Source organism: Aphidius gifuensis, linkage group LG5 (genome assembly GCF_014905175.1).
Source record: "Aphidius gifuensis isolate YNYX2018 linkage group LG5, ASM1490517v1, whole genome shotgun sequence".
In the NCBI taxonomy this organism is placed as follows: Eukaryota; Metazoa; Arthropoda; class Insecta; order Hymenoptera; family Braconidae; genus Aphidius; species Aphidius gifuensis.
This window is the reverse complement of record NC_057792.1, coordinates 364,846-390,634: the sequence shown is the minus strand read 5'-3', so window position 1 is coordinate 390,634 and position 25,789 is coordinate 364,846. Positions and strand designations below refer to the sequence as shown.

Sequence of the window (25,789 nt, the reverse complement as noted above, 5' to 3'; positions counted from 1 at the left end):
TCTCTGGATGGTACGGTAGATTCATGTACCATGTACAAGTTAGATATGCATGGCTTCTGAATATAGTCAAAGCGTTAATACGAAAATACCCCTGGGGCAACCTTTAGCTTCCAGGCTGTGATAGTCTCTCTAAAATGTGTATATATATATATTTGAAAGCTCGCTGATTCAAGATATGTAAAATAGATGCCAAAGTCTGAGCTTAGTTTTAATGAAATAAAATTATAATAATAGTTGTAAAAAACGATGATAATTTATTTAAATAAATTAGAGAGTATTGTTGTATTTTGGAAAATTATAAAAAATACATAATTTCTATTGTTGAAGTTTTTTTGATAATTGATAAAATGACTCACCGTATACTTCGTGTTATACTGCCAGAATGATGTATTCGAATAAACTCATTGCTCGTCGTTGCAATGTGAAAATATGATTGTTTTTCATTTACAAAAAATGTATCTGGCACCCAGATGTTTTTTATGAATTCAGAACCAACACTCAGTGTTTCAACACGATCCCTTTTTTTAAATGCCAGTCTTGGGTCTGTCCAGAATTGTCGAAAGTAGAAATCCAGAGTAAAATCCTATATTTTATTCACGAATTAACGTGAACGTAAAAAAAAATAAAAAAAAATAAAACAAATAAAATTTATGTTAGTATGTTTCTTGGTAATTATTTAAAAACTAGTCTCATTTTTTTTTTTTTTTTTTAATACATTATTTAAATTAAAAAAAAAAAAAAAGAAAATAGATGTAAAAATAAAAATATGAAAAAGTTTTTTAGTTTTTTTTTTTTTTTTTTTTGATATAATTAAATTAGAGTGAATAAATGCTGAAGATTAAAAAAAATTAAATTGATGATAATGTAATGAACTTTCTTTTAGAAAATTTTTTAATAAAAAAATTTTGATAGCTGAATTTTTATATGGAAAATAGAAAAAATTAATCTCTCAGCTTTTATTCAATCTTGAATAATAATTTTTCATCAATTAAAAAATAATTTCTAAAATAAAATTGATAAAGCTAGTTGTTGTCGATTTTCAATTAACAAAGTTTTATTAAATTTTAATTTTTTAAATAAGTAATTAATGCATAAATATATTTTTATTTTTAATGACTTTGTTGATTCAACTTTTCGACACACATAACCATTATAATTCTCGGAGAAAAAAAAACAGAATAAGAAGAAGAAGAAGAAAAAAAAAATTATATAATTTAATTTAAAAAAATAATAAAATATCAAGTTGACGATCGTTTGAGATTTTTTATATGCCATTTACCTTTTTTGTTATTTTTATTATTTAAAAAATAAAGGAAAAAGAAAGTTTCTCATGTGCGTCGTTAGAAGAATAAAAATGTAAGGTAAAAAAATAAAACAAAGAAAAAATCCTCACAACGATTTACGATACGACGTGAGCTTTCGATAATTACGGGTCTAGAGGCATCTTCATGAAGGATATAAGGACATCGGTTAAAGTTTTTCGCACCCAACTTTTCTCCTTTATTCTCAAACGCGTTTTATTTTTTTATATTTTTTATATCATCAACTATCTTTCATGCGAGTCACGTGACTCAATTAATAGCAAGAAAGAATCATGCTTTGTGGTAATTTACTTTTTTTTATTTTTAACAAAAAAAACTATGAAAAAAGTTAGCAGTTTATTCTTAAATCATCCAAAGAGTTTATTACATTTTTTTTTTTTTTTTTTTTTTTTTACTTTTACTCTTTAATTTGTGTTGAGAAAAGGTTCACTTCGATTAACACAAGATCAACTGTATCAAGTCTTCAGTACATATTGAGATTAATTTAAAAGCAAGTAGAATTTATTTTTTTTTAACTTGACTTTATTACAATTCAATTTCTCAAGATGTCTAATTTAAAATTTACATTCAATTATTCATTTTATAAATTATAAAAAAATATAAATTAAAATTTCAAACGATCGACAACGACGATTATTTTTTATTGTTTTATTAATTTTACTTAATCAAGTTTTAAATAAATTATAAAAAAATATATTTTTAATTATAATTATTATCATATTAGGTTTAGAAAATGAATGAAAATATTGGATTATTTTTGGAGGATGATTGATTGATTAGGGATATAAAATACAGTTTGATTTTGATGATGAAAATGATGTAAATTTGTTGAGGATAGAGAGGAAAATAAATTGGGTAATGTTTGTGTAACTTAATAATAAAAAATACAGGGATATATTCATTGCAAAAATTATTTAACAAAATATTCATGCAAGCCATCATGCACGATGCGTTTATTTATTCCTATATGAATTTAAAAATTTTTATTTACTGAAAAAAAAAATGGTAAATAACATAGACTGACATAACACTGGGTCTCTCTTTCTCCTCAGTTTTTATCCAGGTGTATATACTCATCATATGTATAGAAGTTTACTCGAAAAATCAACATATAATATTAAGAAAATAAAAAAAAAAATTTAAAAATATGATACACATGGTACGAAAGCATACTGCATTGCTTATATATGCATTTTATATTATCCAATGATGTTGCAGCATTGCCGCATGCCTTACGTTTCTTGAGCTGGTGTTAAATTCACTGAGAGTTTATTTGTAAAATGCTCAGACACTGTACAAACATAAAACTCAACTGGAAAATCTCATTTCAATAGTTTTTTTTCATTTTCATATATATATTTGTTTATTAAATAAAAATAAATAAAAAATAATAGTATTTATTCTAGGGTTCTCACGAATTTAAATAAAAAAAAATTAAAAATTTTTCTTCTTTTAATTATTAGGAGCTTTTTATATATGAATTTTTTATATTTTTCTCTTTTTAAATAAAAAATTGATGTGGTTTATTTTATTGCACTTTAAAAAGTTTTAGATAAACTTGATAACTTTTTTTTTTATTTTTGTCTAATCAAATTTTCAAACTCAAACAGTATATTTATTTATTTTTTTTTTTTTTTTCGGTTTTACCAGACGGCATTTGATTGAAAATGAGGTAAAATAAAAAAGTGCATTAAGGCTTTTACAGTGATTTCTTGAAACTGAACATCAAGACGAAAGAAGCAAACTTTTCTCACCCTTCCTACCACCACCACCACCCTCTTTATTTATTTTGTTTTTTTTTTTTTTTTTTATTACTTTTGCCTTGATGTTTATAGAAATATATAGGTATATATATGAGATGGCATAAAAAAGAGGAGAAGAAAATAATAAAATAAAATTAAAAGAAAAAAAATGATAAAGCGAGACGCACAGTGTGTTGAAAAGGTAAAATGCAATTCTGTTTGTAGAAAGCTCTTCTCACCAAGCAACCGACCAACCGACAGACCGACGTTTTCTTTTAATAGGTCAACGGAGTTAACGGGCGAAGAGCTTTAATGGAACTCGCGCATTTTCCCACTCAATCTTGCTTTCTCATTTTATCCTACTTTACAAAACTATCTATATTTTTTTATATTTCACTCTTATTCTTTGCCATTTTATTTATTATTTTTTTTTCTCATCCTCGTCGTCTTTCTATCCTCTGCCACTTTATTTTTATTATTATTTTTATATCATAAATAGAAAAAAAAAAAAAATAAAAGGGAGAGATGCGTTGACGTTGGCTTCCAACCCCCGAGACACAAAGCTTTTTTTTTTTTGCCCCATGAGAACGTGATACAAATCGAATTACCGTCTGTTTCAAAGTGATAATACGTCATTTATGACATTATTTTTATATCAGTAAAAATAATAGTAAAATAAAATTATAATTATTTAAATCTCAACCGACAATGTTACTAAACAATAAAAAAGAAAATAAAAGCTCATCTACTTTGAAATATTTTTAAAAAATTATTTTTTACTTTGTAAATTCTTTGAACAAAAAATTCACTAAAGAATAAATTTTTTTAATCTCAAAAGTATTTTTTTTTTTTTTTTTATAGACAAATTGTATGAACAAAGAGAATATTGGTGTCCGCTTTGAGAGGGTAGATTTGGCGTAGTCATATGATGCTGTGTTGGTAGCTGAAAATATTTGAAAATTCAAGGGGAAAAAAAAAAAGTAAATGCCCTGAGGATTTTGCAAAATTATATATTGTAGGGGTTGGGATATGACTTTGATAACGCGCTGGGGGATATTCGATACGAGGCAAAAGCTACACGTATATACATAAGACGATGCTTTAACCATCGAATATCCCTTGAAAAAATACTTTGAAGGTATATATAGTGTGCACGAGGATGATCAGGCCAATGAAGATAACAAACTACGTGTGTATGTGTATGCCTACACAGCAAAGAAAGACGAAATTGTGTCTCATCTACTATATATACCACCAATACACAACGACCCTTTTATTTCTCGGTATAAATATTTTGCCTCTTGTCTTTAATATCCACAGCTTCCAAAAGTACAGCTATTAAATTAAACTTTAAATCTTTTATTTTATTATATACAAAACAAACAAAAATAAAAAATATATATAAATAAACTGTGTAGGAAAAATAAATAAATAAAAAAAAAGAAAAACGACAATAGCGATAAAATAAAATAAAACTGATAAATGATAATAACAATAAACTTTAGTTGGAGAATGTGATACTATAAAATATATTGTAAATGTCCAAACAGAGTTGCTGCACCTGCCACCAATATTCTCATCTGATAACGAAATCCATATGGCATGGCTGCAAGTAATCACCTCTTCATCCTTTTGGAAACTTTACTTCAAGTGTGTAAAAAGAAAAAACGAAAAAAAAAAATAAAGATGAATCGCGAGGATCTTTGTAAGAGTCACAGAAACAAAAGGGTAATGTAGAAAATTTGTTATATTCATGTGTGATAGTGGTTGTGGTTGTGATAGTGGTATATATTCTATAAGTTAATGTTGAAGAAAGAGTAAAAACAGTAGGAGGATAGTTGACGACCAAGAATCCTCAAGGGATACCGTTTGCTTGGAGCGTGTCTAGGCGATAACTCTCGGTTGGTTAAAATGGTTGTCGGGTGGTTTCGGATGCTGGCCTCAGTGATCCAGTTTTGGCCATGTATATATATTGTTTGGCCAGTTTGGCCCGTTTGGCATATCTCCAGGCGCACTGCGGCCCCCAACCACACACTGTCGCCTATCCAAGTGAGCTTATATCTCTTCCAACTGTTTTTTTTTTTTTTTTTCATTTTATTTTCTCATGTATATCACAAACTACTTTTCCGGTTGCTATATATGTTATATGCACTTATCAAAAGCAAAACCTAAAATGATATCATGTTTATTATGATAACTAGAGAGGACTGTCGATATTGCTAGATAAGCTTATCTCTTGAGAAACGTTTATCGCTTTTTTTTTTGACTGAAATATTCGAAATCCTTTTTAGAAAAAATCATCAGAAATATTAATTTTACGTGTCTATTGTGAAAAGCTCTTTTTGTGAGCTATATTTTTAATCACAACATTATTTTCTTTGATGAATACAAAGAAAACAACGAATCAGCAAAGAGAAAGAGTATAAAAAAAAGAAAAAATATTTGTAAATTATAGCTTGAGATAAAATTTTTGTCTTGCATGTACAATGACGTAGAAAAGACGAGAATAAAAAACAGGGATGGGCTGGTGTCTAATGTGTTGTAAATACGCAAAAAGCATCAAGAAGGGTCTCGAGATATTTTTGGGCAAGTGTCTATGTGTATAAGTGTGTTGGGTGTTCATCCAAGTGAAGAAATTTATACTTGGTCGATCGATATTATCCCTGATGCTGGCAGGGGCTAAACTTTAACAGTTAAGTATTTTTTTTTTCAACTTTTCTTCCATCCAGTATATACTGTATAACATTATTATTATATTTTTTTTTTGTGATAAAAATTAACGTGAGAACCCTTAAATTTTATTTAAAAAAAAATATATATTTTCAGTTAAATTAGATTATTATTTTGAGAAAGAGAGTAAGGAATGCGGAAAGGTGCAGACAAAAAGCACAAACGCAAGCGTTACAAAAAAGCTCATATATAAGATACTTTGTATCAAACAAAAGCAGAAATAACCTTTTGTTTTTTTTTTTTTTTATTATGGTGTTATTTCAAGTGTGAAAAGCCATAAGTTTATTGTTAAAAAAAATTTTTTTTTTGTTATTTTTCTATCTCATTTTTATTGGTGTTCATTTTTTTTTTTTCAATGTTTAATATGCAAACGTATATACATATACACATTCTAAATAAATATATTTATGATTTTTTTTTAATATTTAAAAATATATTTATATATACGAAATCAAAGCATAAACATGTCACGACAGCGACCAGAAGCGCACTGCACACACTGACAATATTTTTAAAAATATATATAAATTTTTTTTTTTTTTTTTTTTATTTATCGTAATTATTTTTTATAATAATTTATTCGCATCCCGAGTCATTTTTCGAGCTTGATAAAAAATATAAATAAAAAAAAAAAATATATATTTTTGTTATCGTTGATTGTATCATATTGCGTGCGACTCGTATTATTTTAATTTTGTTGGATTTAATTGGATTGGGAATCCAAAGGACAAAATAATAATTTTTATCGCGAGTCACGTTCCAGGTGACAGTGTCGACTTGATTTGGTTTCCGCACAGGGCTCAACACCTGGGGTCCAGTCTCGTACATTCAGTTCCTTGTCCTTTTTTTTTTCGTATTTTTACATGAGCCAGATTGTCCTGATGAAAAAAAATAAAAAAATACCAATCAAATTAAATAAAAATAAAGTGTTTTAATTTAGTTGAAAAAATAATATTAAAATAATTTTGTCACACGAATTTTTCATATGAATCTGAATGTAGAAACTAGAGCGTCAGTCGAGTGTGCTATATACAATAATTAAATATATACGTAATTCATTGTAATCCTGAATTTCAAAAACAAAAAAAAAAAAAAAATATATATTTAATTAAATAAATAAAGATATTTAGTATACATAATAATACTTTGAAATTAGTGGCCTGCAGAGCTCGAAGCAAATACCCATTGCGCAATAATAAATATTTTCGAGTAATAAATTTAAAAGTATATTTATTTTTCATATCTTTTGAAAAAGTATTTTTTCTCAATTCCGTTATTTACCCCTTGAGAAATAATTTAACCGTATTGATTTGTCGAGTAATCTCATAAATCCTCAGAAAGAAAAGACGGAATTCAGATTGTCCTATATATTTATTTCTTTTTTCTCTTCGAAATAAAAAAAAAAAAAAAACAAAATATATAGTGAAAACGGAGGGTGCACCACAGGGAGTAAAGAAAAAAAAAAAACTACAATATAAATTTCCAAAGTTTCTTCAAGTCGTTAAATACATAGTAAAGTAAAAAAAGAAAAAAAGAATTTTCTATATTTGAATGTATATGAGTTGCTAATGAAATTCAGTGACAGTGCCAAAATTAAGAAATTATCTTTGACTTCCGGTCCAAACTAACCCAAAGGATTTCCATTAAAGGTTTGGCTCGTTTGATTGGATTTTGCCTAAACCAACTGACAAAGAAAGACCATATACTAAATTATATTTTCTAATCTTGTTAGTTGTATTATTTGTTGAGTATGTAACAGTTGATTTTAGTTGCTAAACTTTCGTCTTTGCTTTGATACAGACACAAGTATATGCAAGACTTTTTGGTGCCATATATTCAAACCCATCAAATTTACCAAAAACCTCAATTTTCTACCCTCCCTCTCTCTCCTTTCTCTAAATATACATAGAGCATATATTATAATATCTACAAACAATTTCAATTTCGTTTAGTTTCGCCCTTGCGCATTTTACAATCTCAAAACGTTTTGTCTGTCTGTCTGTATGTCTGTCTGTCTGTCTATCTGTCTACGTCTAGTCTATGTGTCTCTCTTCACCTATGTTTTCATATACATATACACATATCTATATATTAAATTAATACGATTTTACTTATTCACGTATTTTCACCTCAACAGTCCAAGTTTAACTTGTATATTTTCTCTGTCTTTCTCTCTCGCTTAAATCCAAAAGTCAATATTAAATATTCCATTATAAATACAAAATACAGTATTGAATTATTAAACATGTTCAACAGTTTAAGTATCTACATTATATATTGATTTTATAAATTATATTTTACATCATCATCATCATTATATTTGAAGTATCGAATTTGATAAAAATTTTTTTAATAAATAATTATAAAAAGTTTTGATATACTCGAGTCACGTATATATTTATGAAAAATAACTTAATATATTTAACAGCTCGATATAAATTTATTTATTATTATCACTTAATAATTTTGAATAATATTTTTGCTCAATTTTTTTTTGAGATGATTCGAACTCTGCGGGTTTGGCCATGCAACGTAACACACACTGCAATCATTTTAAAAATAAAGTAAAAAAAAAATATTTATAAATAGTTAATAGACAATGATATATTTAAATATACAATAAATGGTGTTGTGATAATAATAATATATATTTCTTGCGATGACTGTGGAACGTAACAAGGTTCCCTTGTAACAGTTCAGCCAACCAAACAGCCGTGAAGAGCTAAAAATCATTGTTAGTAATATTCAAATTTAAATAACAACAACAAATACATATATACATGTGTGATAATAATGAGTAAATAAAATATGTATACTTTGCCAACAATTTACACACACACACACACACGCACACACAGTTCAATCAGATCCGTGTATATTTATTTATATACAAGACCATTTTAAATCAGATATGTACTTGCAAACAAGCACCAATTGTTTTTAAATGAACTTATCCTTATTTATATTTGTTTCATTTAATTTACATAATTGATAAAATCAAATTAATGGCAAGTGGTGCTTGTTTGATGACAAAAGATTGTAAGGAAATAATGCAAGGATAATAAATTAAGGAAAATTTATAGTCAATGATTTATTTGATTTGATGTATTTGGAATTTTAAAAAGAAAAAAAAATTATATTTTTTTTTATTTTGATAGGTATATAAAAGAGATTAAAATGAAAACTAATTTAATTGAAAATTTTTTTTTTAAGAAAAGAGGCACGATCATTGAAGAATTTATTAAAAGAAAATTAAATAATTTAAAATCTTCTTTTGAAATGTTTGAAGGTTTTTTATTTTGCAGTATAAAATATATTTGACATTTTTATGATAAGAGGTTTATTTAAGTATTTTTTATTTTTTATATTTTTTTATAAGAGTAAAAGAGGTATCTTTTGTGTGAAGGATCGACCAAAGTGGTCGAAGAAATAGCGATAGTTATAGAAAACTGAGTTATTGAAATGTGGGTGGTTTTGCTTTACGAATGATGTCAATCGACACGTAAAAGTTTTCAACATTGACTATAGAAATTGAATGAATTTCAACGAGTACTTTGTCAAGAAAGACAAAAATAAAGAATCCAAATAATAAAGAATATAAGAAGATGAAAAAAAAATAAAATTCAAATCGAGGCTGACTGCATATGTGGTTATACTACTTCCTTCGTGAAAGAGGTCGCGATAAATTTACCCGGAATTCATTGCTAGTGAAAAGTGAATGTAAAAAATAGAAAAAAAATATATAAAACTTTAAACCAGAATAGCAAATTTCATTTATATACATATTTTATTTTTTTTCCCGGGTTTTCTCAGTGTCACTTGGTTAAATTTTTGCAAATAAATTTTACAAATTTTATGGATAAATTTACAGTCAGTTTTGGAACGAATTTCATATAAAAAAAAATAAAATAATATATGATTTTAAAAAGCATCAACGTCAGACATGATCGTACCTCGCATGAGTGAAATAAAAAAAATATTAAGATGATAAAAAAAGTAGAGTTGAAGACGCGTATGATATGAAGAGATGTCAGACTGAGTAGGTGGAGGTTAGTTTGAGGTGTCTACAAATGACCTGGAAAAAATAATAATAAAAATAATAAAAAAGCCTTGGTGATTGTGAGGTGAGGTATATGCAAAAAATAATAATGTAAAAAAAAGAAAGAAACAAAAAAAAAACAGAGTTTGACTGAGCGTTTTTATTTGTATATTATTGTGATATTTTTTTTGTTCTGATAAGGACACTGTACCATCATCACTTCTGATACCGAACTGATGCTGAGGACATACATGGTGACGCCAACTTCAACTGGTGGACCTGTAATCAACAAAAAAAATACCAAAGCCCCTTTGCTGCTGTTCTTATCTCCATCACATTCAAGCCATTTTCATTTTTTTATTTCAACTATTTATTTTTTTCTTTTCAAATTTATCCATCAAACTAATTTTTAATTTTATTTATTTTTTTTTTTGGCAATTTATTCCTCTCAATCATCATCATCATTATCGAAGCCTGCTCACAATCTTCCGGTTGTTCCATTTCGATTAATTAATTTTAATTCTAAATTCTAATCTAACAAAAAAATTAAAAAAAAAAAAAATACCTAAGATACTTGGGACAGGTTTGTTTGCAATTGTTTGACAAATTCAGTTGATCATTTGGGTTTTAGGGACATTCAAGGATATTATTTAAAAATAATCTGAAATAAAAATTGATAATTATGGAGTTAAACTCCTTTCAATACCCTGCACGGAACCAAATCAACGAGACTCGTTGCTCATTATCCAGGCTAAAAAAAATATAATTAATTTTTTTGTTTTTAAAATATTAATATTTTCTTGTTTTTCAATTACCTTATATTTGGTTTCTCCATTTTTTTTTTTTTTATCAATCTAATCCTCGTATGTTTTTTTTTTATATTTCTAAAATAAATTTTGCACAATAAAAAAAATAAAAATATATATATATGAAGTACCAATTGCGAGGTTAGATATGTGTCGCGAAGACAAACGAGACAAAAGAAAAAAAAAAAAGATATATAAAAATAAAAAAAAGGGGAAGAAAAGTGTGTGTTTTTGCCAGATCCATTTCATTCGAGTTTTCAATGACTTTTTTTTTATTATTATTATTTTCAACGCTGTCAGAAAAGCTTCATTTCTTTCGTTTTATTTTTTTTTATTTTTTATTTTTTCACCGTTATTGAATGCGTATATATATTCTCGCATATACGTGTATACATAAAGTTTTTTTTTTTTTTCTATGTCGTTGGGTCACAAAAACGAGAGAAAAGAAAAAAAAAAAAAATAAAGAAAAAGGTTGGAAAGGGTTGCTTGAGATTATCGGTGCTGGCAGCGGGCAGCCCATTTCACCGGTCGCGGAATAGCAGCAGCTAGCATCTAATGGGATGGCATGTTACCTATGTTTATGTGTCTATGTATATATTGTGTAAATAGGTAGTTGTATTTATATATATATGCCACAAGTATATACGTACACTAGCCTCGGTTAAAAACCTCAGCCGAGCTGAAAAAAAATTACAAAAACAACTCTTGTCGTAGTGTAGAAAGTTATACATAAGAGAGAGAATGTATACACAGAAAAAAAAAAAATATAATAATAAGAAAATAAATAATAAAAAAAAGCAAATAATATATAAAGGCGTGTGTACAACCAACCACGCAAAATTACGAGCCCAAACTAATCACAAAAGCTTGGTCTGAAAGTTTCAAAAAATTTTACCGGAGATTGGGAAAATAAAAAAAGTAAAAAAAAACATTCTAGAAAAGTTTAATTGAGAAAAAACAAATAAAAAATTGTTATTTAAAATAGCTTGGGGCATATATATACATGTAGACGAAAATTCTAAATATACTTTTGTTTTATTTTTATTAAAATTAAATAAATAAATTATCATTGGACGTTATGACGAAAAATAAAAAATAAAATAAACCTAATACTAGTTATACGGTTATATATTATAAAATAAATATATTAAATTTTTTTTTACATTTTAGTTTAATATAGAAATAATGAAATAATAAATAATGGCATGGGATAATTGTGCAATAAATTATTAAATAAATAACGTGATTATTAAAAAAAATCACTTGTTAAAAAAATTTAAAAGAAAAAAATAAAATTAAATATGCACACTTAAAATTGCGATGGAGCTTGAAAGGGCCGACAGCATGGGGTTTAGGGAGGGTCATTGGAGAATATATTAAGATGCCTTAATTTATATATTAAAAAAAAAAAAATTAATAATTTATTATTTTAAAATGCATGCCAGTGTCTAAATGACATACACTTTTATATTTTAATTTTTTTTAATTTCTAAAGGCACTAAAGGGAGGCACCACAATAATTAAAAATTAAATATTAATTAATAAAATATATTAACGTAACCCGTGATATAAATATATATATATTGTGTCGTAAATAATGTGCAATTTTATTATTAAAACAAAAAAAAATGTAATACCTAAAAGGGGAGATGAAAATTTAATAAAATTGATATTTACTAAAATTTCATTTCATCAGTGCCATGTGTAAATCTAAAACACCATTGATCGCGATGGCTATGAAGGGAGATGGTTGATTAAATAATATAATTACAAAACAATGCAATTGAAATGTGATATATATTATTGAAAATAATAAAAAGGGCTTAATATGATGAGACAATAATAAATATATACATGTGTTGAAAAATTAAAATTACATTGTTAATTAAATTCTACGTGGCTCTTTTGAGGTCATCAAATTTCATCTCAAAATAATTAAATTTCAAATTTATAAACACACCTTTTTGACTTTGAGATATCGAATTAAGATCAACCATGTTATTTTCTAAAATTCCCAACTAATTTCGCGGACAAATTCTCGTGTTTCATTCGCGCAACTTTTGTTCGTCTTATTACTGTATCTTTGTCTAGCATCTAGTATTTTGTAACTTTCGGCAAAGTATCTTTTACCTATAGTATAGTTACTCTTCTCTCGATTAAACTGTTTCATCCATTTGCCCTTTGTACATAGACTATCTTGAAATTACGTTTCATTACACACTCAAAACTATGACCCATCTTTTCTCTGTGTGTACATACTAAAGTTTTAGCCAACTATCCAACAGATATTCGATTCCTCGATTTATCTTTATCGTTGCCCAAAGCAATATATACCAAATCTAAAATTAAACATGTATTTATATTAATTTTATGTATATACCAAACAAATATTTAAATAGCCAAAAATATTTTTATCTCTTAACATTTGCTTTCAAATTAATTTTCAAATTGACCCTAATTCCAAATTACTTTTCATCAAAAAATCTAAAAATCTTGACTCACATTAACAGCCAACAATTTATTTTAATTCTAAATCAATTGTTTTTATTTTCTTTTAAATTTTTAGACCTCTAGAGACACGTAGATGATAGGGGGGTGGGTGGAAAATGGTTGGGGGTGGTCATGTAAATGACAGATATTTTTTAGTACATGATAGAAATGGTTTTTTTTTATTTTTTCATTTAAAAAAAAAAAGGGTCGAGCGGGTTTTTTGACAGTTTGGTTGGTTTGTTTGGAATTATTATTTTGATAAAAAAAAAAAATTGGGGCAAGGGGTTATGTGATTTATACTTGGATTTAAATAAAATTTATTATTGTTAAAATCATATACCTATATATATATTTAAAAAAATATATATAAAGCAATAAAATTATATAAATAATATATATATTATTATGATTATTTGCGTAATATAAATATGAAAAAAATTTAAAAATCAGCTTTGAATGAAACGTTTTTTTTTTAAGACCTAAATTAGTACCATTTTGACTTCTGATAGCGAGCTGATACTCAAGACGTACATGGTGACGCCCACCTCGACAGGAGGACCTGAAATAAATGTTAGTAAAGCTGAGTCGGCCAATTTGGCCGATAAACACCAAAGCAGATGGGCTACGATTTTTTTTTTTAAATGAATAATACTAAAAAATAAAATTAAAAAAATTACGTTGAAGAAAATGGATCGCTGAAAGTGTTGACGTATTGTGAATATGTATAATTTATTATTTTTAATTATTTTAATTTATTGATGAATAATAAATTGATTTAAATAAATTAAATATTTTTATACTGATGATGATAATAAATAAGGCCTATTCTATTGTGTGTTAATATTACGATTGAATATAAACGTTGATAATGAACACTTGATAGCAATCGTGATAGTGACAATAATAATTTCGAAAAATGAAAAATAAATAATAATTCAACCGGTTAAATAATACATTTGAATATTCCTAAATCCAATTAGTTTTTTTTTATTTTTTTTATTTTTTAATGAGCCATGTTGAGTGATGCATGTGATTATTAATTTTTTTTTTATTTTTTTGCTATTATAATTGATCATATGAGTACTCACAGTTTTTATTATTATTATTTTTTATTAAAATATGTTAAATATGTGAGCTTAAATGTTGATTTATCATGTTGAAAATAAAAATAGAATATTCACTTTGTAACTAGTGGGATTTTTTTCCACCCAGGAATATTTTGTGTATTGTCTTTTTCACTCCCATTCACAATTTGATACATCCCCAATGGTTTTAGTAGTATTCTCAAACCTATACGTGACATACGTCTCACTGGGGAGTCGTATTTCATGATACAAACAACATATGTACAACTTTACTCATCAGTTTCACATACACATACATTTATATGATGAAAATAAATAAAAATATAAAAAAACATTAACCATGGATTGAGTAAAATCCTCGTAACAAGGTCGCACTGTTATATATACACTCAACAAATGTAACGAATATATATATACCTGTATTTTTATATATGCCAAGTCTGATTGATATTTGTTTGAAAAAAACACGTTGTGTTTTTTAAAAAATGTAAAATACATTTTTTATATTTATTTATTTTTATTATTCAAACGTCATACTATGACATTTAAAATAAACATTTCCATGTTCTCATTTTTACATAATGTATATATATATATTTATTTTGACATCAGTGTCGTCACCCACATGCAATATATTTTCTTCTTTGTAGCGTGAAAGTGGCCTTTCTTCAATTTTTCACTGAGTGAGATTGAAGTTCTCGTGTCTTTCGTGCATGCTCCTTCGATGTCTGAGGTACTTTATCAAATCGTCTTTTTCTTTTTTTTCTTCTTTTATATATTACATATATATATAAATAGAAAATGTATGTGTGTAAAAGGTTGATGTGGCATACAGGGGTGCCAAGGCATATGTATCATTTTATTTCAATGGTTCCACTCACAGAATCTTACGCCTCCGGTTGAAGCTTTTTACTTTGCAGTCTATTCAACAAGCAAAAGTGAAGTGAAAATAAAAAAAAAATGAATAACGTTCATCTTATGTAAGAAAAAATCAAAATAAATTTCAAGGCAATCAGACGAGCTATTGGTACTCGACCATCTACTCTACCATCTTCTTGTATTAACGATAAAAAAAATTCTCAAAACATATATTCAAATGCAATTTTTATTTTTTTTTATTTTCAAGTATAAAAAAAAATAAGAAAATATTTTTTTTCAATTCATATTTGATTTTTATTTATTATATTCAAGATTATGTATATGAATGCATCGAATAATATGAATTTATTTATTTTCTGGGCAATTTTTTGATATGATATTGATACTTGAGTTGCAGACAAAGTCATTTTTTTTAGAAAGAAAAATAATACTTTAAAAAAAATTATTACTATATGATTCTTGATGTAATTTAACTTATCATTACTATTATGTTTCGTCGTTGATATAGTCAATTTTAAAATGGGACCTAGGTAATCTCTATATATTTCATACATAAAGAAACTCTTACAACAGATAGAGTGATCAAGTAGGCAAGCGACCTGCCTACGATGCTTGAGGTCTCGAGTTCGATTCTGGATCCATACTACGTTAGTTTCATGTGGTGGACCTATCGAGCGTACAATCCTGAACTGTTTTAGTATAATATTAACTATTCTATCTCGATCAGTGTTTGGTGCAAATGCCTCTGTGCATAGAACAAGTGTTGGGAACATAAAAACCCCTTCACTTGTTCTATGCTAAGAGATATTTGCCCCAAACGCTGCAAATTTTTTGCAAAAACAAAAAAAAACCGTTCAATACTTATTTTAGTTTATTATTTCTTTAAATAATTTATTATTATATATTTTTCCAAAATTTAAATAACACTGATGTTGATTATGTACATAAATGCATGAAATAAAGTGAATTTATTTTTTTTTTAGGCAACTTTGTGATATGATATTGATGCTTGAGTTGCAAACAAAGTCATTTCATTAGAAAGAAAAATACTAATTTAAAATAAATTATTACTATATGATTCTTGATGTAATTTAATTTATCATTACTATTATATATTTTGTCGTTGTCATCGTCAATTCTAAAATGGGACCTAGGCAATCTTTATATATATTTCATACATAAAGAAACTTTTACACTTTATAGATTGGCTATTTGATGGTTTGAAATTGGATCTTTGAAAGCTCCCGTCAGTCGAATCAAATCCTTTCAAGGACGATTGAAACGTCCTTTCGTAAAAGCTCACTAGGTACGACTATACAGAAAAAAAGATTTTGTAGGTAGGAAAAAAAAGCAAAAGAATCATATAAAAAGGATGAAAAAAAAAAATTTATCGTGGACAGAGTCACGTCTCTTGGGACTATGTCGTGAAAAAAGGATCAAGAGAAAAACACACACAGAAAAAAGTAAAAAATTTTAAATAAAATTGGTAAAAAATGAGGATAAAAAGGACATGATGGAAAGCAAGTTGAAAAAATAAAGAAAAAAAAAAAAAAACAAATTTAGAGTGAGTGTGTAGAGTTTTGTGTCCGTGAAAGAGAGTCTATGTAGAAAAGGGCTATTCGTAGACATTGCTCTTTCAGGATCGTGACCGGAAAACAAGAATTTCGTGACCGTATCCAAAAATACCGGGGAAATAGCCGCATTGGCTGGGTAAAAAAAAGGATGGTGTTGAATGAAAAAATAATAATGTATATATAACGTCGCATTAAAGGTAAAAAAGCACAAGTGTTGGATTTAATTTTTTTTTCAATGTTTAAAAACAAACGAATCCTTTTATTTATTTTTTTTTTCATTGGACATGTGTCTTTTTTACATTTAAATGTAAATGAAATTGTACTTGAAGAGTAATATTTATCACCATAATTTTTTTAGCTATTAAAACGAAGAAAAATTTAGCAAAATAGAATTGAGATCACTTGTGCCTTTTTATCTCTAATATGATATAGCAGATTTTCGATTTTTTTGGAGGAAGGCTATTTGTATAACCAGAATATAAAAATTGCAATATATAAAAATTCAAAACATATCTGGGTCGATTGGCTTTTAGACACCTCTTTTATTTACCAAATTTTTCTTTTATATTTTTTTTTCATTTTCAGCCAGTATATTTTGCGTAAAATTTATTGATGCTGGTTGCTGGAAAAATTGAGGTTCTATATAAACAAAACACTACAAAGATATACGCAATATACTATACATCTGTCAATAATTTTTATTTTTATAAAAAAAAAAAAAAAAACAAAATACAACAGCAACAAATCCTCCGCAATTTTATTTTTTACATTTTTCAAATGAAAAAAAAGAAAAAAATTGAGTTTGTAAAATTTTTGTTGGTTGATTTTTTATTTCGAATTTCAAACGATGCTTTTACAATTTCATCAGTTGAATATCTCATGCTATTTTGCTATTATTGGGGTTATATAGACGTGAAGGAAAAAAATAGACAAAAAAAAAAGGAGGAAAAATAAAAAAAGTAATACAGAGGACAAAGCGATAGGACAAAAGTCGTGCGGGGGTTATATAGCTCAGGACTACCAGAGGGATGCTGTTAACAGTAACCCATAGCAACATGAGCTTTTCAAGCATCGATCCGAGCTTACCCGAAGTATCATCAGCCCCGCCCTATTCCGAGGTCTTCCGAAATTTTAACTTGTCCCGCGCGCGTGATATTGTCCACATATTCTACAACTAAAATTTAGCGATTCATCTGAATGACTCGATAAAGGTCACCCTCCTCCTCCTCCAGCCCAGCTACCGAATAAAAAAAAATAAAAACAATTTGTTAAATAAAAAAAAAAAAAAAGAGTCAAAACCAAAATTCCATTGGATGGAAGAGCTTGCAGCTGAATTATTTTAGCATAGTGGTACTATCACTGAGTGAAACCTCATGTTGAGTTTAACTACTGTGCAAAAGGATAGAAATTGTTCGATCGAACTCATCGCCTGTTCTACTGACCATTATATATTTCCCTTATATTCCAAAATTTCAAATCTACTTGCCAAAACTATTTAAACACAATTTCAATAATCTCCATATGGTATTTTATCTATTTTTCATTTTTTTTTTCATTTTTTTCATTTACCTCTTTTTTTTTTTTTTTTTTTCAACAATAAATTTTTATACTAAAGTGAATGTGAAAAAAAATAAAAAAAAAAAGTACAATGTGCCAATATATATTTAAATATTGCCCCAGGATATAATACTCAATTTAAATTTAATTTTTTTTTCTCATTTTTGTTTTTATATTTTTATGCAAAAGTTTGAATTTATTGATGCACGATTTATGAAGAGATTGACAACTAAAAATGTAAATATATATTGTTGGTAAATAATAAATTTAAATATTGATAAAATTAAATTTTAATAGGACAGGTATAAAAATCAATATGTCTGTGTTAAATTTATTGGCAATCAGTAATATATATGAAAGTATTCGCTTGACCCTCATCATTGCAATGTGTTTTTTTATTTTTTTATTTTTATCTTTTACTTGATAACCCTGTGCACAATTGGACGACTCTTAACAATTTATCCCCTGCCTTATTTCGATACGATTGTTGTTATCGACCCCGTCTTCCGTTTATATATCAACAGACAGACAAAAGAGGCCAAACAGAAAGACGGCCTCGATGAAACTTCCAGGGGATATCAGCTGGAAAAAATAAATTAATACAATGGCAAATAAAAAAAAAAAAAAAAACAAAATATATATATACAAGTGAGGAGAGAAGAGATAAAGTAATTAAAAAAAGAAATTTGAAAATAAAAAAAGAAAAGAAATTCAAGTAAAATTGGTAAAAGTTGGTAGAATTATCTACTTGTGAATTACCTTGTTTCATTATTATGGAAGTATTTAATGCTGCTTCGTTGATTTTATTTTTTTTTCTTCTGAATACTTTTTTTTTTTTTTTTTCCTTAATTTCTTCGCTTTTCTTTGCTCTCTTTTTTTTAATTCAAAAAAGAAGAAGATTTACAGTGTTGGGAGGGAGCTGGGAAGTATTATGTAGCCTCATTTTGTGGAGCTTTTTACCAACACCAACAGCTGACATTTTTTCAATGTATTTTTTTATATATTTTCTATTGTCAAGAATATATTTGTCCACAATTCGTCCATCAACACAACCTCCTCAAGGCATTTTTCAAATTTTTTTCTTCGTTTTGTTTTTAATAAAAATTTATTTACATCTTTTCATATATAATATTTTTCATTTTATCACTCGAGTCAACTTGACGTTTAACTATTTTTTATATTATTATATTTATTCTTGTTCATTTTTTTTTTTTTTTTTTTATATTTTTATATTTTATCTACACCTACTGGTTCTTTTCATTTTTCCATCAAACGATATATGTATTCTGAGTTTGTCTCGGGGTATATAATATCAGTCGTGGACTCGTAAAGTTTTAAAGAAGATTGCTTCGAATCCAAACGTTTTAAAGCATTTCATTGAACTGGTAGTTGGCAAGGGGAATTCGTTGAGTGAGTTTTATGACTTTAGACAAAATCGAAATAAAATATGTGTAGAATAGAATGTCAAGAGATAAAACTTGATAGAAAAAAAAAAATATATATTCATAAAATCCATGAGTACGTTGAGATCAATAAATAATAGAAATGAAATTTTTTTCATAAACTTTTCTACTAAAAATAAATTATCGATTTAATAAAAATAATTATATTTTACTTGTATTATCATTCGGTTGACAAGAAAATTAAAATAATATTATCGTAATTTATTAACAATCTACATTTGCATCACTCAACTGTTTATAATAAAGAAATTTAATTTTTTTTTTTTTCTTTTAATTAAAATATATTGATTGGCAACGATTGATTCTGATGCGAGGTTTATATGCAGTTATACAATATATATGACATTATGAGTATTCAGAATCTTTGAAATTCATGTACTCTAGATTTTATCTTAAAATTATAAAAATATATATTTTTTTAATTTGTTAATTTGAACTGTTGAATTTCAAAGATACCTTGAGAGTTTGTAAATATATATTAAGTATTTTTTTTTCTTTCTATTAATTTGTTGATATTATTATTTTTTTTTTTTGATAAAAGGGTAATGATTATTATTGGCGTTATAATGATTGTGTCGGGTCTTACTCACCTCCGTAGTTCGGTCTTACTCTTTTATCATAACTAACTGAAAATGAATCTAAAATAGCCGAGATGTTGACATCGCCCAGCATGCTACCACCACCAGCACTGCAACATATTAAAAAATTTTATAATTAAAATAATAATTTTACAATTAGTCTTTTCATTTAACAATATCTAAGTAGCAAAATAATATTTTTTTTATTTAACATGTAGAGTTAATAAAAAAATTACCAAATGGCTGGGAAATAATAATAAAATCACTGTTTTATTTGGATTTATAACTAAAAAGAAAACTAAGAAAAAATTATATGTATTTAAAATGGAAATTTATAATTATTATATAAAATTAATAGAATAAATATTGTTGAATGTCAATGATTATTGAAAATTTATAATAATTCTTGGTATATTTTTGTCTGACAGTAGTCAGCCAATAGGCTAGTGGTTAAGTAGGTAAGCAACCTGCCTACGGTGCTTGAAGTCTCAAGTTCAATTCTATCTCGCATTTGCATAATAATCCATAATGGATGTTTATTCAATGTTTGGGGCACATGTCTCCATGCACAGAACCAGTGTTGGACACTTAACAACTCTTTTCACTTGTTCTATGCTAGAAGATATGTGCTCTTAACGCTGCAACATCATTTGCAAAAAAAAAAAAAAGGTTCAATACTTACTTTAACCTATTTTTTTTTTTAATAATTTATTATTATATATTTTTCAAAAATTTAAATAACATTGCTGTTGTTAAATATCTCCCAAACATATTTAAAAAAAGAACATATAAAAATAATGATATTTTTTTAAAAATAAATTTCTATCATAAACCTCGAATATTTATTTACCTTTAATTTATTTGAAAATAAATTAATTAATTGTTGTATTGTAATGGCTGAATGTTATTATTTTTTTCCGCCAACTTAATTATTTATTAATAGTATCGTTGCATTATAAATATATTTTTCCTATAAATTATATTGCGAGGTAAAAATTTTAAAATATTTAATTTCAATGAATGATCAATGTGGTTCTTTTGTGTTTAAATTAAATTTTATATTCACAGTCAATTACGTTATTTACATAAAAAATAATTATTACTAAAATATATAATGGCTGTTAAATAAAAGCATATATAGAGTTTATTTTTTCATATACATATATATAATATTTAATAAAATAGTATTGGTAAATTTCAACACACACACACATAAAATATGAGGTGGGCTGTGCCAAAATTGGTGACGTTCATGCGATAAATTACGTATAACCCAACGTTCCCAGCTAGAATATATACATGTTAGTATAGAGGCTTTACCCCTTGCCCCTTTTTCCCTTCTCTCTTCATCATTGAAAGCCTTTTGAAGTCACACCGCGTGTGGTGAAAATTATTGCGCATATAATTAACGACCGTTACGATAACGAATAGCACAGTTATATCAACCCCAAAACTTTTACAAATAAATATATATCTAAATTAAAATCAATTTATTTATTTTAATTAATATCCAAGTATGATATATTATTTATTTTTTTATTATTTTATTTATTCAGAAATTTGCAGATTACCTCTTTTTTTTATTTTTTATTCTCTATTTTTAATGACTCTTGCAATTTTTTATTCAATTTTATTTGAAGATTATAATAATTAATGACTTGAAAAAATATTTTATTCAAATAGCACAAAGTGTCTTGTAAATTTTGCCATTTATTTTTAAATATCAAATTGAAAATATAATTTAGTTGTGAAATTTTCCAGCAGCTTTAAAGCTCTCTACATTTAATTTTTATATATTTTTCTTTGATTTATTATTTTTTATTTTTTCAAGAGTTTTATTATTAAATTCACCAAGTCTCTTTTTCTTTCTTTCTCTATTAAAAATAAATAATAATAATTTAAGAATCATTGATTTGATTTTGTCAATAAATAATTCCAATTATTTTTCAAAAAATAAATTATTGAATAAAAAACTTGAGACTGATTTGACAAGGTACGCATAATTGCCACTCTAATGATAACCAACAAAGACATGGTATACAAAACCATAAGAAAAATAAATAGTAAAATAAAAAATAAACGCATCTTCAATATATATATATATATTTTCTCATCATTTCAATCGACAATTCTCTTGATGTCAGTAACATTAAATCGATAAGAACTAATGAGATTCTGGCTCACTGTTGGTGGGCTCAATTGGTAATTGCTTTAGAATCCATCCAAGTGAATGAGACAAGTAAAAACCTCATCTTCTCATATTCAACTATACCTATATAATAAAAATAGAAAAAAAAAAAAAATAAAAAAACATTGACTTTATGCAACAGATGTATATTCAAATATTTTATAATAATAAATAAATATACAAGAAAATAAAGTCATCATTATAAATTTCTAAAATAAATAATAAAAAATATATCTTCATTTATTAATAATAATAATAACAAGTATATATATTTTATTTCAAGAGTGTGATATATATATATGTATAGTCTGACACTTGTTGTGATAAGAGAAAGAGGTGAGGGGGTATTGAGACAGGTGTTTGAGAGACTAGGAAGGTACTTTAGAATTGCATAATGAAGGCACCGAGTGGTATATCCGAGGAAGCCCCTCGACACTGCGATGAGAAGCTCAGGGTAAATATTAGTCGATTGAGTTGGGAGGAGTGCAAGGGGGGAGGGAGGAGGTAAGGTTAATCGAGTGTTGAGAAGGCCTTTGCACAATGTTACTTATCATCACATCACATAGTCATACAAGTACTTTCTTTAAATACAAAATTAATACTTGAAATAAAAATGAATTTAAAAAAAAAGAATGCTATCATTATTATGCTTTGGGTTTTATGTTGTCATTTTAGGCTTGACTGAAATTTAATTAATTAAATAATGATATTTTTAATTAAAAAATTGATACAAAGTTTTCAAGTAGGATCGAGTTTTTTTTATGGGGTGTCATTATTTATTGTCTGCAAAAATTTAATTTAAAAAATTTTTGGGTTGTTGTTTGGGTATTTAAATATATTGTGAAATATGATAGTTGAATTTTAGAAAAATTGTTGCTGTCGTTATTTAATAATTGATTTTGTTAAATTTTTATTTTGCAAGATTTTTTTTTTTTTTTCATTGTAGAATGAGACATTAATCATTGTACAGTAGTTTTTGATAAAATAAAAAAATATATATACGTTGTAAAATACGTTGACTGATGACTCGATAGGGAATAGTATATGGCTAGTAAAGAATGTTATAAAACAAAAACATCTACGTGTCAAACGACCTCGTAAAACTTGATGGCCAAGAGAGAATACTGTTGAAGAAAATTGCCTGTTTTTACCATCATCAACTGGTTAGAATAAGAAAAGCTAGACGAAGAATTATATGGACGCAGTGCGATTAACAATAAAATAAAAAAATTATATAAAATCATAATAATAATATGAAACAAGTGGTAATTAATTTCTCGACAATTATCTTGTTTGTGGTTTTTAATACTTAATTTTATGTACACGTGTTATTATTCAAGCTGCAAGCTCTTGTTGTTTTTTTTTTGAGCTTATTATTATTCAATTTTTAAATAATAAATAATATTTATTTATTTTTCTTTTAAGATAGGTCAAATTGAAAATTCCAAAAGGTCAGGTACTCTGTTGAGATATTCAGAAGCTGACATTTTCTTTGGCCTTTTTTTTGGGATATAAAAAGTAAAATATCCGGTGACTGAATACATTTTATCACAGCGTATCACGTCCGTCCAATGTTTATAACACGATCAATGTCAAATATTTTATCATAAAAAAAATATTAAAAATATAAAATTCTCAAGAAAAAAACATGTATATATGTATATATATATTTTATTACAAAAAAAAAATTATTTGTGACTGAAAAAATGTCAGTTCAAATAATATTCTATAAATGGAAAAAGAAATAATAAAATTATCTGACTTATTGGATAATTATTTTGTCGATATTAAGTATCGATAAAATAACCAACCGGAAATATTTTTCGGATCAAAAAATATATAAGACATTGTTAAATCGTTTGTTTCTTTGTTTCCTCAATTCTTTTATCTTATTTAATTTTTTAAAACTTTTTTTTATTACTCTAACCATTTATTATTATATATTTATTTTTTTTTTTCATATATATATATTCACCCTGGAACTAACCTCTTTCCTATTTTCACCCCTGCCTTCATCTTGCAACTGGCAAAGTTGTTGCAGTAATAGGATCTGTCCTGAGCTCCTTACGGAATCGAAGCGAGCCGACCGTAATCCCCTGAGCTTTTTAATCCCGGGAAAACTTCAGTTTTACCGGATGCCAAAGCTTGAGAGAGAGAGAGAGAAACTGAGAACCATCATTTATATTTTTTTTCTTCTTTTTTCTACTTCATTTTTTTATTTTTCAAGATGAAAATCGAAATGAGAACGCGGCAAAAGACACAGAGAGTAGTTTGTTGATAAAAAAAAAAAACGAAAAAAAAAAGCTCAACGTTTGAAACTAGTTATGCGATATTCTGTCTCACTCTTTATTTTTCTTGACTACGTCAAAGCATTCCAGGGGGGGTTGTATATCCTCTTTGATGACAGATAGAGATATAAACAAACAAAAAAAAAATATAAAAAAATATACGACAACAACAACAAGGATAAAAATTAGAGGAGATGAGCCACGCGGGATAAGACCTCGCATTGCATTCAACGACAAAGCATAATAATTTCAAGTTGTATCAAGAGATGTCAAGATTTCTATACATAATTTATTTTTTTCTTGACTTCAAAAGAATATTCATTTTTTTTCATCTGTTAAATCAGACCTTTGATAATTTTTTTACTTGGAATTTTATTATTGAAAAAATTATGTAGAATTAATTTAAATATATGATCATCAATTTTCTTAATTATTTTTTATTAAATATATATTTTTTCTACTTTAAATTTTAGTCTATAAAAATTTATATTTTTTAAAGCTTGATTTATTTTTTTTTAAATGATTATTTAATATTTAGCTCAAATATTTAAATTTAACACTTGAAAAATGTTGTAAAATAAATATAAAATATTTAAGAAAAATGTTGGTTTTACATTTATCAAAATTTAAACTCGACATTTAATATTTTTTGACTTGTGAAATTATTACATTTATATATTCATTTAAACTTTATTTTTCTGTAAAAAAAAAAACTGAGTTCAACATCTCAAGCAAATGTTATTTTAACATTTAATTTTTGATATTTAAATTTTCATTTTAAATATAAATATGATTCATTTTATTCTCTCTGGCATCCTCGCTATAATCCGCGACTCTCTTAAAATCCCTGTCTTCGGTTGGCATATCGATTTAATATATATATATTTTTATTTTTTTATTTTTAGAGTTTTTCTTTTACTTTTATCCGCTTGCAGGATTACAGGCCTCGAGACGAATCGATCGTGAATAATTCATAATAAATAAAATAGCCAGAGTATAGAAAAAAAAAAATAAATAAAGTGAATGATTTGAAACTTTTAGTTGTATA

General features: G+C 26.3%; 1 protein-coding gene across 6 annotated transcripts in view; it reads right to left on the bottom strand.

Annotated features, from left to right (window-relative positions):
- Positions 1-25,789, bottom strand: part of LOC122856609 (gamma-aminobutyric acid receptor subunit beta) — an 81,277-nt gene that overhangs the window by 31,545 nt on the left and 23,943 nt on the right. For 3 of the 6 annotated variants that reach the window (XM_044158320.1, XM_044158323.1, XM_044158324.1), the window contains exons 2-4: positions 20,278-20,375; positions 13,621-13,688; positions 357-583 (exon numbers count right to left, since the gene is read on the bottom strand). In XM_044158320.1, the coding sequence (XP_044014255.1) occupies positions 357-583; positions 13,621-13,688; positions 20,278-20,375 (393 nt within the window). Of the gene's footprint in view, positions 1-356; positions 584-10,044; positions 10,113-13,620; positions 13,689-20,277; positions 20,376-25,789 lie in introns of all 6 variants that reach the window. The other 3 variants (XM_044158321.1, XM_044158325.1, XM_044158326.1) reach the window with 1 other exon arrangement.